Raw genomic sequence first — 13251 nt, 5'->3', positions numbered from 1 at the left:
GGCGTGCGAACGCCGTTGACGTCACCGATTTGTATAGGTATACATGCACTGGATATGTATAGGCAAACACATGGCAGCTATGGTGCATGTATATACAATAGCCAGTGACGTCACGCCGTTCGCACGCTAGAATATTTCAAATGGGATTGCAGTAGTGCTGCCTTGATAATAAATGCATAAATACATGGTGTAAAGTTATAGAAAGTGTTCAAAAAGATAGGTGAGGATGTCCATGGTAGATAAATAAGTGTTAAAAAGCCTGATCATTTGCGTTTTGCGATCCATTTTTCGTGGAACCAGTCGGGACAAGAGCAGCAACGAAATCTAGCTAAAAATGTTCTATACTAAGCCTGCGGCAGTTAACGAACGCGTCTATGTATAGTAGGTCCTAGTACTACTCTACTAGAGCTATGATGAGACTAGCTCTACTATAGCCCGCGGATAGCTGCCGCAGGTATCCGCGGGCTTAGCTCTAGTACTATAGCCCGCGAATCGCTGCCGCAGGGCTGCGGCCAGCGATCCGCGGCTATAGTACTAGAGCTACCGCGGGCTATACTATACTATAGTCTATAGTACTAGAGCTATGATGAGACGTGATAATAGAATACCTTATTTGCAAGATGTTGTCTAAACTAGAGTAAGACTCATAGTCATACTCACATACCATACTTCCTAGTCACACTTATATTACTTATATAGTCCATAGATATACACAACACATGGTTGTGTATAATCTATGCGTCAAAGTGTGTATGTCGTAAGTGTGTCATGTATCAATAATGTGTCAAAGCGCTTTGGTATAGTCTCATACTTTCCTCTCGTTATGGTTTCGTCGTGCATGGAGACGAGCATCGGATTCGTCAGGTTTTCGTAAACAAGCATTTGATTCGTGGAATTCACATTTAATACTCATATAATCTAAATATAATACTAAATCATCATATAAATTCGCGCACGCACTTACGCTGCGCAATTATGATGTTTAGTAACATTAGTAATTACGTTATTAAATAAATAATACAAATAATTTCCCTGGCGGTATCGAACCTGCCGAGCCTCTAAGCCTAAGGCGTACGCGTTTGTTTGATCAGCAGTCCACGAATCTCGCATCCCCTGGATCGAACCCTAACCCAAACAAACGCAAATTCACTTTCAACGTTTGCGTTTCCGGCTGTTACCAAGAGTTGCTGTTACCTATCACGGGATGTTCATATCAAAGAACAAGCTGTTATTGCTGAGGCGGCGGGCCGCGATATTGGATGCCCTTCAAATCACCTCGTAGGCAGGGTCGGTTCAGTGAATCCGGACCAACAAACAGTCAGCATCCACGGATCCAGTGATCGGACCAAAACAAACACGCCCTAAGCAAATACATATGAATGCCATTATCCATTATGCTAATCGTACGCAGAGGAAGAATTTTCACGCGCACGATGGTCTAGTGGATAGCGTCGTGGACGCCATATGGTCGCTGGTAAACGAAGAATGACCGAATTGACGCATCATATGAGAGAGTATATTATTTCACGTTTATTTTTCCATTTAATTTTCATTCCCAATATCCCTATCAAGCTATCCAAGTTAGAGAATGAATTTAGGATGATTATTACCATTAAGTAATTATACGATATTTAAACAATATATATGTGTATGTGTATATATGCATAATATTACGCATCTATTTAATTATAGAAGTATATTATTAATAATATACTATTAATAAATGAGTTTATTTTATTGATATTACATCATTATGAATTATCAGAAGTCATCTGTTATTATGCACTCCTGATATAATGGTGTATAACTGGTATAATAACATGCAATAGAATTGTTGTTCATTTTCGACCACTTTTTAATATCAAAAGATTTTTTAATATAAATTGTTATGGTTTCAGAGTCAAAAGAACATTGCTTCAAATCAAGCTTAGAAAAGCTTGGCATACACACAGGCATCCTTGAGCAATTTTAGCTACCGATATAAATTATATCAGGAAAATGTACTATCAGAAGGCCAGTCAAGATGACCCAGCTTCTCCCCTCCTCCTTCTCCACCAGCTTCTCCCTTCTCCCCCTCCTCCTTCTCCACCAGCTTCTCCCTTCTCCCCTTCCTCCTCCTTCTCCACTAGCTTCTCCCCCTCCTCCTTTTCCACCCCTCCTCCTTCTCCACCAGCTTCTCCCCCTCCTCCTTCTCCACCAGCTTCTCCCCTCCTTCTTTTTCACCAGCTTCTCCTCTTCCTCATTCTTCACTAGCTTCTCCCTACTCCACCTACTAGTACTACTCTAAACTTCCTCCTCCCTCCCCCTCCCCCTCCCCCTCCCTACACTGCTCCTTCGCTACACTGTACCAGAACTTGGTATTAGTGCACAACCTATCGTAACACAAGACGAGCTGTCATTGGTCGGGTCGGGGCGGGGCGGGGCTATCTCAGATATTTCGCACTCGTCAGATATTTCGCGCGACACCGGCGCCGCCTCTAAGGGCGTACGTGTTTGTTTGATCGGATCCACGAATTTCGATCCACTGGATCGAACCCTAACACAAACAAACTCAAATTCAATTCACTTTCAACGGTTTGCGTTTCGCTGTTACCAAGAGTTGCTGTTATATACCTATCACGGGATGTTCATATCAAAGAACAAGCTGTGATTGGCTGAGGCGCGGGCCGCGATATTGGATCCCCTTCAAATCCACCTCGCTAGCAGGGTCGGGTTCAGTGAATCCGACCAAACAAACAGTCAGATCCACGGATCCAGTGGATCGGACCAAACAAACACGCCCTAAGCAAATACATATGAATGCCATTATCCATTATGCTATCGTACGCAGAGGAAGAATTTCACGCGCACGATGGTCTAGTGGATAGCGTCGTGGACGCCATATGGTCGCTGGTAAACGAAGAGATGACCGAATTGACCATCATATGAGAGAGATATATTATTTCACGGTTTATTTTTCCATTTAATTTCATTCCCAATATCCCTATCAAGCTATCCAAGTTAGAGAATGAATTTAGGATGATTATTACCATAAGTAATTATACGATATTTAAACAAATATATATGTGTATGTGTATATATGCATAATATTACCATCTATTTAATTATAGAAGTATATTATTAATAATATACTAATAATAAATGAGTTTATTTTATTGATATTACATCATTATGATATTATCAGAAGTCATCTGTTATTATGCACTCCTGATATAATGGTGTATAACTGGTATAATAACATGCAATAGAATTGTTGTTCATTTTCACCACTTTTTAATATAAAAAGATTTTTAATATAAATTGTATGGTTTCAGAGTCAAGAACATTGCTTCAAATCAAGCAGAAAAGCTGGCATACACACAGGATCGTTGAGCAATTTAGCTTACCGACTATAAATTATATCAGGAAAATGTACTATACAGAAGGCTCAGAATGACATACGAATAATCGAAAACATGATCAAGTTGCAACATGAAATAATGAACAGAGTTCGTAATCAGTGCTCAGTTCCATTTGCTAATTTACTATTACGGTTACTTGTCTGGACAATATCAACAATTTAATAGTCTAATACGCAATTTCGCAGTGTTCAAACAATGGAAAGCAAAAACTTTAGCTCATACATGTCTTGACCCATACCGACCTGTTCTCCCTCCTCAACAATTGTATATACATGTCGATATATACATACACACGATCTCAACATGTATGGCAAGAAGCCGATGTGTAAAGACTTATGACAAGTAGCATAAACATGGCCAGAAAGCTGAACGCCAACTCAGCACGTCATCTTCAATTAAATCGACAAAGGAGTTTTACAATTAGTTTTACACACCTTCAAAATTCAAACAAACGGGTGACAGTCGGCTAATGATTACCCAATTCGAATCCAGTTTACTCAAGTCCTCTATTATAGTGGAAATCAAAATGAATACACAGATAGATAAGAAATTCACCCAAATTAACTTCTCCGAAACAGGATCCTAACTGCCGAAGGTCGTTGCCCACACAACTTGTCAATATTTGCTTCTTCAGGTATGCTGGCAGCAATACTAATTGAACAACGCTTAGTCTAAACGGCTAGCACCACCCAGTTTTTACTGTGTCTGTATTAAGCAGCTGCATTTGGCGCATTGCCGGAAGGTTCCATGCACGTGCTAATACGGTAAAAACTACGAGCTGAGGCATTAATAAATGCAACGGTTGGATCAGTTTAATTCGGGTCTTCCCCATTATGGCAAATTAAGAAAAGGAAAGCTGGTGATGTTACGATGATCATGAGAGCAACCGTCGGATAATTCGGCATGAATTTAGGCACACCCAGAGCCCCTAACCAGAAATGATCTGCTTGTTTACCTTTAAATATACACTACTATTTACAAATGAAGTCTAGCCGATTTCTGTCCGGGTCTGCAAGTGGAAACCATCCAACCCACACTCACGTTGATACCCTTGTGTAACAATTCCCTACCTGCAACTTACAAGTCGTTTACTCACAAAATGTAGGTTAACGACAGTTAACTATATATCACATAGTATGTGGCAACCTTTAACAGAAGCTGGCTGCTTTTCGTGTGCTGGCAGTTACCACAAGCACATTTACGCTCTATTCAGCATTATAAGTCATGCAGCAGCTACAGGTAAATATGCCGTGAAGTGAAACGTTAATCTAGTTTGTTGTGCTACTGCAAATAGTCCCGTATGTACTCTCACGTACAAAGGTCAGCTATAACGGAAGATAATTTTACTATCTCCCTTTACACTAACAAACATGAAACAATTCGACCACAACTCAATACAGCATTTGGCACATGATAGGACACCCATTTCTCACATGCAGTGCAGGCCGATTGTGCTATTACCATTTCACAAATTACCCTACATAGCCGCATCAGCGATCACACATTTCCCCAGTAGAAAAGTAGCCAAGCATTTTGGCTGATCATAAATTAGAGACAATTCAACATCACTCTTCCACATGCTAGCAAATGTTATATAAAATTTACATCCATGGTCTTTTGATACATAAAAAGGCCTCGTTTACATGCTGCTACATTTTACTACATAGAATTCTGTTTAACCTGAACTAACAACGCCTAGCTTTTCCAATACTCGCAACCCCTTTTCCTCATACTCCTCTCGTGTCATCCAGAATGTATCTTTGTCTTTCATGATATCTGCCAGCACAGCACCACCTAGGAACACCATGTGTTTACGTCGAGGTGGGTCTTCAATGCGAATCTTGAATTTCTGTAAAAGTACAATTGAGCATATGCCTGCGTAAATATACAGAGAAAATTCAGTTGACAAGACAATGGTTCATTACAGCAGCTTTCACCTGTTCAGAACTTCTTAGAGGATAGTTAATATTGTTTCACAGCTTAAGAGCTCAATACAAGAATTCATCATAACAGTGTACACACAGGCTGCTAATAAGTACAACTATGATAAATGAGACCAGCAAATTCTGCTCAAATAAACAGCCACATCACACACGTCTATTGCTAGTCACAGCACACCAACAGTAGAGCATACACACCGAAAGCGCTTCAGTATTTCCCTTCAATACTCGCTCCAAATAGAGCTGCTTGATTTCTCGCTCTAACCGGCTAGGCAGGCCAGGGTACATGGTAGATCCACCAGATAACACTACAAATGCAACGAAATCATCTTTAAAGTGATTACGTCACCGTAAATACTAAAAATAAAAAAAATATTTCCACTTTTTCACAAAATATAAGTAATCCTGTTCACTTTTTATGGTTAAATTCCTGCATTATACTTCTTATTTTATTATATTGTTCGATGTGAACATACACTCGTGACTCATACATAGCCCATAGCAAGCAATTAATGTCAGGAACACAATATCAAATCGGCCAGGTTTTTCGGATTTTTAACTAGTTGAGAAACAATCTTATCAGGTAAGAATTTGATAATACGTTTAGTCCTGTTAGTTCTTACTTTTAATGTAAAAAAATGGCAACAAAAATTTTACCATAGAAAATTCGTGACGTAGTCAATTTAAACCCAGCTATGTGAAAAGAAACATCTAAATATAACAAAAGACCATGCAGGCCACTCTGACGAGACCACAAGTTTTGACCAAAACTATATCCAATATTTCTCACCAATGTGTTTGTAAAATTCAGGTCTGGTGTCAATGTCTGCTGCTTGAATAGTATTGAAAAGAAGTTCTGCAATGCCGACTCGCTCAACGTTGATGAGATGTGGCTGGAACAAGACTTCAGGAGCCTCAAACCTCTCACCTCCTACTTTAATGACACGTCCATCTGGAAGCTGCACCGAACAAACAGAAACGTTAAGCTAACAGAAGCTATTTATAATATTTAAAATTTTCACAGAATTTACTTTACATATAAAAATGCGGAAGTATCTCGTATTTCCCCCGACTGCTACAACACTTTTCAAAGTCAACTTTCAGTGTTCAATATAAGGCTAACATAAACATGTCTTAGAACACTCGTACATTTTTTAAATAATAATACACATCGATTGAAGTCTGTTTACATCGTGTTGATGCAGTTAGACGATGATGCCAGTTGTTTCTCGCAAGACCCTGTCCCTATACTTTTACATGATAACTTGAGTTAAGTGATAGTTGTACTAGTATAGAACCACAACATCACGTAATGCGATTCACGTTTCTCTGATGATTGCCGATTTCAAGGAAATTGTCGCTATACAAAAGAATCTGGCTGCATTACTTGCTATTTTATATACCATAACAGCATAAACGTATGGTAATTTATATACAAGAGTAATCATCAACACATTCGCTGTTAGGTGGGACTATGTTTCAATATATTTTTCTCGATTGTGCAATTATTTATGAAATAAATCCTTTCAAAGTCAAAGTCACTGAATAATTACTTCTGCCACAGTGCATCTAGCATTTTGTGTCCAAGAATAGAATATAACACTTACTGTATAAGACTCTACGAGAACTGTGGTTTCCTGTGCTAGTTTTTCCTCCTGCTCTATGTTATAACCAATGTAGCACAGCTTCTCCTTTATCATCCTCACTGTCTCGAAGTCTGCGGAATGGTTGAAGGCATAGCCTCGAAGCAGTAACAGCTGGAATAAATGGAGAATACACTTAATACTCCGAGCTAGCTCGACCAGATGATGATGATGATGACACTTAATACAAACTCCAGGGTTCGCAATTATGGCGATACACCCACTTTTCCTCTAGAGTTGTAGCCAAAATATATTTGCACGACTATTCCTGTTTGCTCCTAGCTTTGCTTATTTGGATACCAGGGTGCGAAATTAACGGGAGTCCGGAGTCAAATACTCCCTGATTTACTGTCGGACTCCCTGATTTGACATATGCAGGAGTCCGTGTGACTCCCTGAAAATTCTGCCATACTAACTAGCCTCGTGGAATTACCGTATTTTTTCAGCTAATGTCCAAAGAAAATTTGGCAGACGTGCAACTGCATGAATCTTAAAAATAAGCACATGCGTTATCTTTAATTTTGAACCTCAGACTGCAGACCCCCTCTTTTTGAGGGTAGGACTCCCGTGTTCAAAAGTTAATTTCTACCCCCTGGGATACCATGCTAAACATTACCATTATTTACAATACAATAATCTAGAGTATAAAGAGGTCTATGAAATTATATTTATTTTGTTGTGAGACGAATCCAAATTATAATATTTGCCATTACGCCAATGTACTAGCTAATCTCTGATATCACACAAAACAATAATTTCGAGCCCTTATTTATTATCCACCTGCACGTAAATGCTTACACAATGTGAAAGGCCGAAAATGGAAAATTTCGTTGCTTACCTTGATAAGATAGCGTGTGATGTCCCTTCCAGCAATATCTAATCTGCGCGTGAGGTGGGGGAGTGAGAAGCCTTCATACACAGGACATACATGAGTTACACCATCCCCCGAGTCGACAACCACTCCTGTCAACAACCCTGCAACAAGGAAGACTTATGCTGAATGGGGTATACAATAGAAAACAATCAGATCAAACTGCTGGGTATCCACGCATGTATTTTACAATACTTGTCATAATAACCAAAAACACAAAATTTAAAAAACACCCAAAATGTCAAAAATTATGAAAATGCTAATCTGATCCATGCAATCGCAAGGGCTTTTTTTTATGGTTCGGTATATATCTTGTGACATATTAATTTTGAAATAGGTTTCCGACTAGGCGACTACACAAACAAACAAACAAGAGGTGATGTGGGTACATATATGAACAGTAACAATTCACAAATATTTTTATTTGAAGGTACCACTGACTTGGAAACAAAGCAATAAATATGTTAAGGGTACATTCACAAAAACTCCACATAACCTGTTGTCATACCTTGTGCATAGAGTGTTAAAACTGCCTGCACAGCTACATATACACCTGCAAACTGGTATGTCTCAAACATCACCTGTAAAGAAGGGAAAAGGTAATGTTTCACACAAATCAAAACAAAGGTCACTACATGGTTAAAGGAATTTCTTTAACAAAGGTTGTTCCTTCGTATCTGGCATGTTCAATTAGTAAATATTAAATATAATGGCTTTAACTATATAGACCATTATAACAGGGACACTACAACGGAAGAATTACAAACATTCAAATAGATCTGATACATCAAAAAATGGTTTCAACCCTATTACAATAAGGAGTCTTGATTGCCATGATAGTTTTATTATTAGTAACTACGTAATAATATTAACCTCAACAGAACCTATTATTATTATACATGGCAGTGAGATGCATAAAAACATTTCACAATTTGCTAGCCAATGTAACCTATAATTTCTCAACGCTTGCTTAATAAATTATAGCTCATGTATTGCATAAGACACTTTTACACTTACTAACACTTCAACAGACTGTAATTCTAGTTTATTTATTCTATTTTTGTTAATTATGTTATTTTTACTTAATTACATGATCATTACGGAGTATGAACATGGAATACACATGTATGGTTTGGACTTGACTAATGCTGAACAGCTTTGGGCTAGCAAATGCTAAATTTCATTTGGTTTTACAAGACCCACTCCTGTGTATTTTATGTTCTTTTGATATCACAGCAGCTTTGACCTGTTCAGAACTTCTTAGAGGACAGTTCAAAAGTATTTCACAGCTCTAGAGCTCAACAACAAATTCATCATAACAGTGTCCATATAAGCTGCTAAATACCAAACCACAACATTTAGAGAAGAAACGTTTCTAAACTATAAAAACAACAACAACCCCATTGGAAATAAAACAACCGGCACACAACCGATTTTATGATGAACATACTCGTCTAGTAGATTATATTCTATCATATCTTCTCTCGGCAAAATTCATTTCTATATTTAACCCATCTATAAAATTTTAAACCTGAACATTATCTTACACAATACCTCTATCATCTTTTCTCTGTTCTTCGTCGGATTCATAGGGGGCTCTGTAAGGAGAATTTTGCTGTCTCTTGGATTAATGTCTAATTTATCTTCACTGAAGGTGTAGTTCCATAGAGATATCATATCGTCCCAGTTTCGAACAATCCCATTTTCCATAGGGTAGTTAACTTCCAACATCTGCCGCAGTTTGCTCGCATCTTCACCAACCATTAAATCCTGCAACCAAACATGTATAGAACATCAAAATACAATGTCTAAACATTTTTCCAGGTTTAATATCGTGATGACAAGTGACAACAAATTAATCACCTGTAAACATCACGCACCATTTTGGATAAATCACAACTCCAACAACATCTAGATCTAACCTCAAAATTTAAAACTGCGTAGCCCTAACATCTGGTCATGTTAACAGCCTAGTCCTACCGATAAAGGCTTGTAGCCAGGAAAGAATTTTAAATTTACTTTAAACCTCAAATATAACGGTACTTAATTCATTTCCTAAATTCCCCATATGGCAGCTATTTAAAAATAATATGCAGTGCATATCAATCAAATTAGATACACAACAAAGAACTTACCTTAATTTCAATATCACCAACTTTGGCTGTAGATCGAATTATAGGCCTACCCACCATCGATGGAAATATGTGTGCAGGAAAGTTAGACCCTGCATACCCACATTTTACAAACTGGAATGGAAATGACACATTCATGAATTTCAAACAATCACTTGTTTTTAATTGCATTATCAACAACACATTTTTTCCAACCAATGCGTTCACAATTATGAAAACTTCCACAAGCGTACAAACTGTACGCTGGGGGGGGGAGGGGGTCAATGCCCACTGTACGCTTTCAGCATGTACGCATTTACAGCATTACGCCGAGCCCCAGCCGGCATCGCGCGCATCCTCACGCCGAGCCCCGGCCGGCCCCGTCACATTTTTACAGGACGGTTACAATTGTACATACGCACGCACGCACGCACGCACGCACGCACGCACGCACGCACGCACGCACACACACACGCATTCTGGGGTTTGAAGACCTGGCATAATTGATATCCATATATATGAACATATACCCAGGCTTATTGATCAAAACACACGAGAGCCAAGTCGGATTTAGGTCGCTGGCCGCTGTAATATAATTACAGGGTGCGAAATTAACGCGAGTTGATTTGACATATATGCAGGAGTCCGTGTGACTCCCTGAAAATCTGCTATATACTAACTATAGTTCGTTCCAGAGCACGGCCTCCTTATTATTCCCACGCGAAATTACTGTATTTTTTTCAGCAAATGTCCAAAGAAAATTTGGCAGCCGTGCAACCACATGAATCTTCAAAATGAGCACATGCGCTATATCTATATATATAGTTTTAAACTTCAGACTGTGGAGTGTGGACTCCCTCGTTTTGCCGCGGACTCCCTCTTTTTGAGGGCAGGGAGTGGACTCACCCCTTGTTCAAAAGTCAATTTCTACCCCTGTAATTATGTAATTAGCAAATGCAGCTCATCAACAGGATCATGCACCACTTTGTATTAAACTACATTTATGCCAGGGCACGTTCTGATTAGGATGCCTTACAGCAGTAGATCAGTGCTTTCAATGTGTGTGATACGGCTACTTGGGGGCTTTGGGATTACCTAGGTGAGTACTAGTAAGAGGTAAGGGGTAGGCTTATATAGGGTAGGGCAGGGTGCATTTGGGAATGACTTAATCTAACAAATAAGGCAGTTGCATAAGTTTGGGAACAAAAATATTAAGATATAGTAATTTTACCATATATACTTCTGATAAGTTGGGTACCACATACCATGTAACACCTACAGTCTGAAAACCCCATCCCTAAACCTACACATAATCACATAATCTCCGTTATACAAGTAATAAACAATAATTGGGGGCACCATATATAACCCACCTCACCCAGCAATGGCAACAGTTGTGTAGTAGTTTGATGTGCTACGAGATATGCCAATCATAATACTGGACGTGATGCGGTCATGATGCCGAGACGCACCGAGGATTGACACTTTGTGTCTTCCAATCACACTCACAGCCTACGCCGCACAAGTCTTTTATATTTTTAAAGACGGGGACCCATTGGACCACCAAATCGCCGATCTCAGGAACTAGGGCATTCTGCTATGTTAGAACGGTTTCCTACGATAGAGTTTGCTACAAATACGAAAATAACACGCTGTTTAGCGCACTGCGCTACATCCTTGTTGCATTTTCGCACCTCCGTAATCAGAATAAGCCCCGCCTTCTTCGTTGATGGACATGAATGGGGCGTCACCAACGTGACCAGTTACCGTACCTACTGTCTTTCACCAGCCTGTTTACTTTTCATAAATAATGAAATGACCGGCCGATGCATGTCGCATCGAAGTAGAAAATTTTCGGCATTTTCACTCGCTGTCGGAAGTGAACGAGTGCGTCATTCATTGAACATTGAAGTTTTTCTTCAAATTAAATAATTCCGAAAATCCCTAACCGCGCTACTCGATTGTTTTAGCCAATGAACGTAGAGCTCTGTGTGTGTGACGTCTTGCCCGCGCGCTTTATGCTTGGCTTAGCGGGCCTCGAAATGGATATCGGAGGCAGGAACCTCGCAACACGCATGTTTGTTTACATGTGTATAGCTTTGTGACGTACGGTGTTCGGGAGTTCTACGATGATAACCTCGTAATTTCTCTGCATGGAACATTTTACCAATTTACAGATATGTCACAGTAAGTGCTAACCGTATATGTTTCACATACGTTCACCTATTTTGCACACAGGCGGTCGATCATTGTGAAAAATTGTGTGAATATTCATTTTTATTCAGACGTTCCAAGTGCCTGTGCTTTCAACAGTCTTGTATGTCAATGCAAGGGCGTCAAGAGCCACAAACTCAACCCAATTTCACCTCTGTTATTGTTTACGCCTGAATGCGTGATTGATCAGGGAGGGGGTGCATGTAAGAGGGAGACATTTTCTTTGGGGTTCCGAAAAACACAATTCCACTTGAAACTAGGGGGGTCCGGGGGGCGTGTTTTTTTTACCGTACCACTAATGCGTAAAATCGTCACCACACCATAGACGGTATTTGGTACTATAACACTTGTATATATATAAGATAGCTGAATCGGTTTACAGTTAGTGTTAGGGTTGGGTTAGGGTTTGGGACAAGGTGACTGTTTGTACTTGTGTGTGGCTGCAGCGCATGCGTGGTGTAGGATGTTTACGCATTAGTGGTACGGTAAAAATACACGCGTCCGGGGGCCTGGTCGAATGGGAATTCTTGACGATTGATTCGCGCGCTGTCAAACCTTTATTGTGGTGGAATTTAATCGGGGCGGAGGTAATTTAAACGTGGCGCAACGATTGAAACGGGGGAGTTTTCCCAAACGGGGCGGGCGCGCCCGGTTTGCGCAACGTTGCCGAAGGGCTATAGAACATAGTCATTTTATGCTAGGGTTCGCAATTGCACCTGTTCCCCAAAGCTTCCACGTAAAATCGCTCACAAAACGCAAAATGATCGGGCTTTTTAACACTTATCTATCTACATGGACATCTCACCTATCTTTCTGAACACTTTCCACAACTTTACACCATGTATTTATACCTCAAAGTGCTAGCACTACTTGCGTTTCGTTTTGAATTGCTGTTGTGTACACGCGTGACGTCACCCGAAATGTAATAGGCTGCATTATAGCTGCCCCTGTGTTTTGTCTACATTTCGGGTTACTTTGAGGAATAAATGCATAACAAGAGCCGCAGAGCGTCTGGGCTCATCTGAGGTCTGTTGCTACGATTATAAACGTAAAATTTCAGTCGTGCGTAGT

The 13251-nt window shown here is 39.7% G+C and overlaps 2 protein-coding genes across 2 annotated transcripts in view; both read right to left on the bottom strand.

Moving 5' to 3' along the window:
- Positions 1-840, bottom strand: part of LOC106811329 — a 5439-nt gene extending 4599 nt beyond the window's left edge. Inside the window, exon 1 of the mRNA XM_014814910.1 lies at positions 812-840. The gene's annotated coding sequence lies outside the window, so the exon portion shown is untranslated. The remainder of the gene's footprint in view (positions 1-811) is intronic.
- Positions 841-3253: 2413 nt separating this feature from the next.
- Positions 3254-10101, bottom strand: LOC106811331 (actin-related protein 2; the record flags this gene model as incomplete). The annotated part of the gene is given in 8 exon segments (XM_014814911.1): positions 3254-5250; positions 5540-5649; positions 6132-6300; positions 6949-7098; positions 7823-7959; positions 8364-8436; positions 9410-9625; positions 9991-10101. Coding segments are annotated over 8 exon segments (1140 nt in total), but the record flags the coding sequence as incomplete, so codon positions are not given.
- Positions 10102-13251: the final 3150 nt, after the last annotated feature.

This window comes from Priapulus caudatus, unplaced genomic scaffold (genome assembly GCF_000485595.1).
Source record: "Priapulus caudatus unplaced genomic scaffold, Priapulus_caudatus-5.0.1 Scaffold528, whole genome shotgun sequence".
NCBI classification, from domain to species: Eukaryota; Metazoa; Priapulida; class Priapulimorpha; order Priapulimorphida; family Priapulidae; genus Priapulus; species Priapulus caudatus.
Note: the sequence above shows the minus strand (reverse complement) of the source record. Positions and strands in the feature narration are given on the sequence as shown.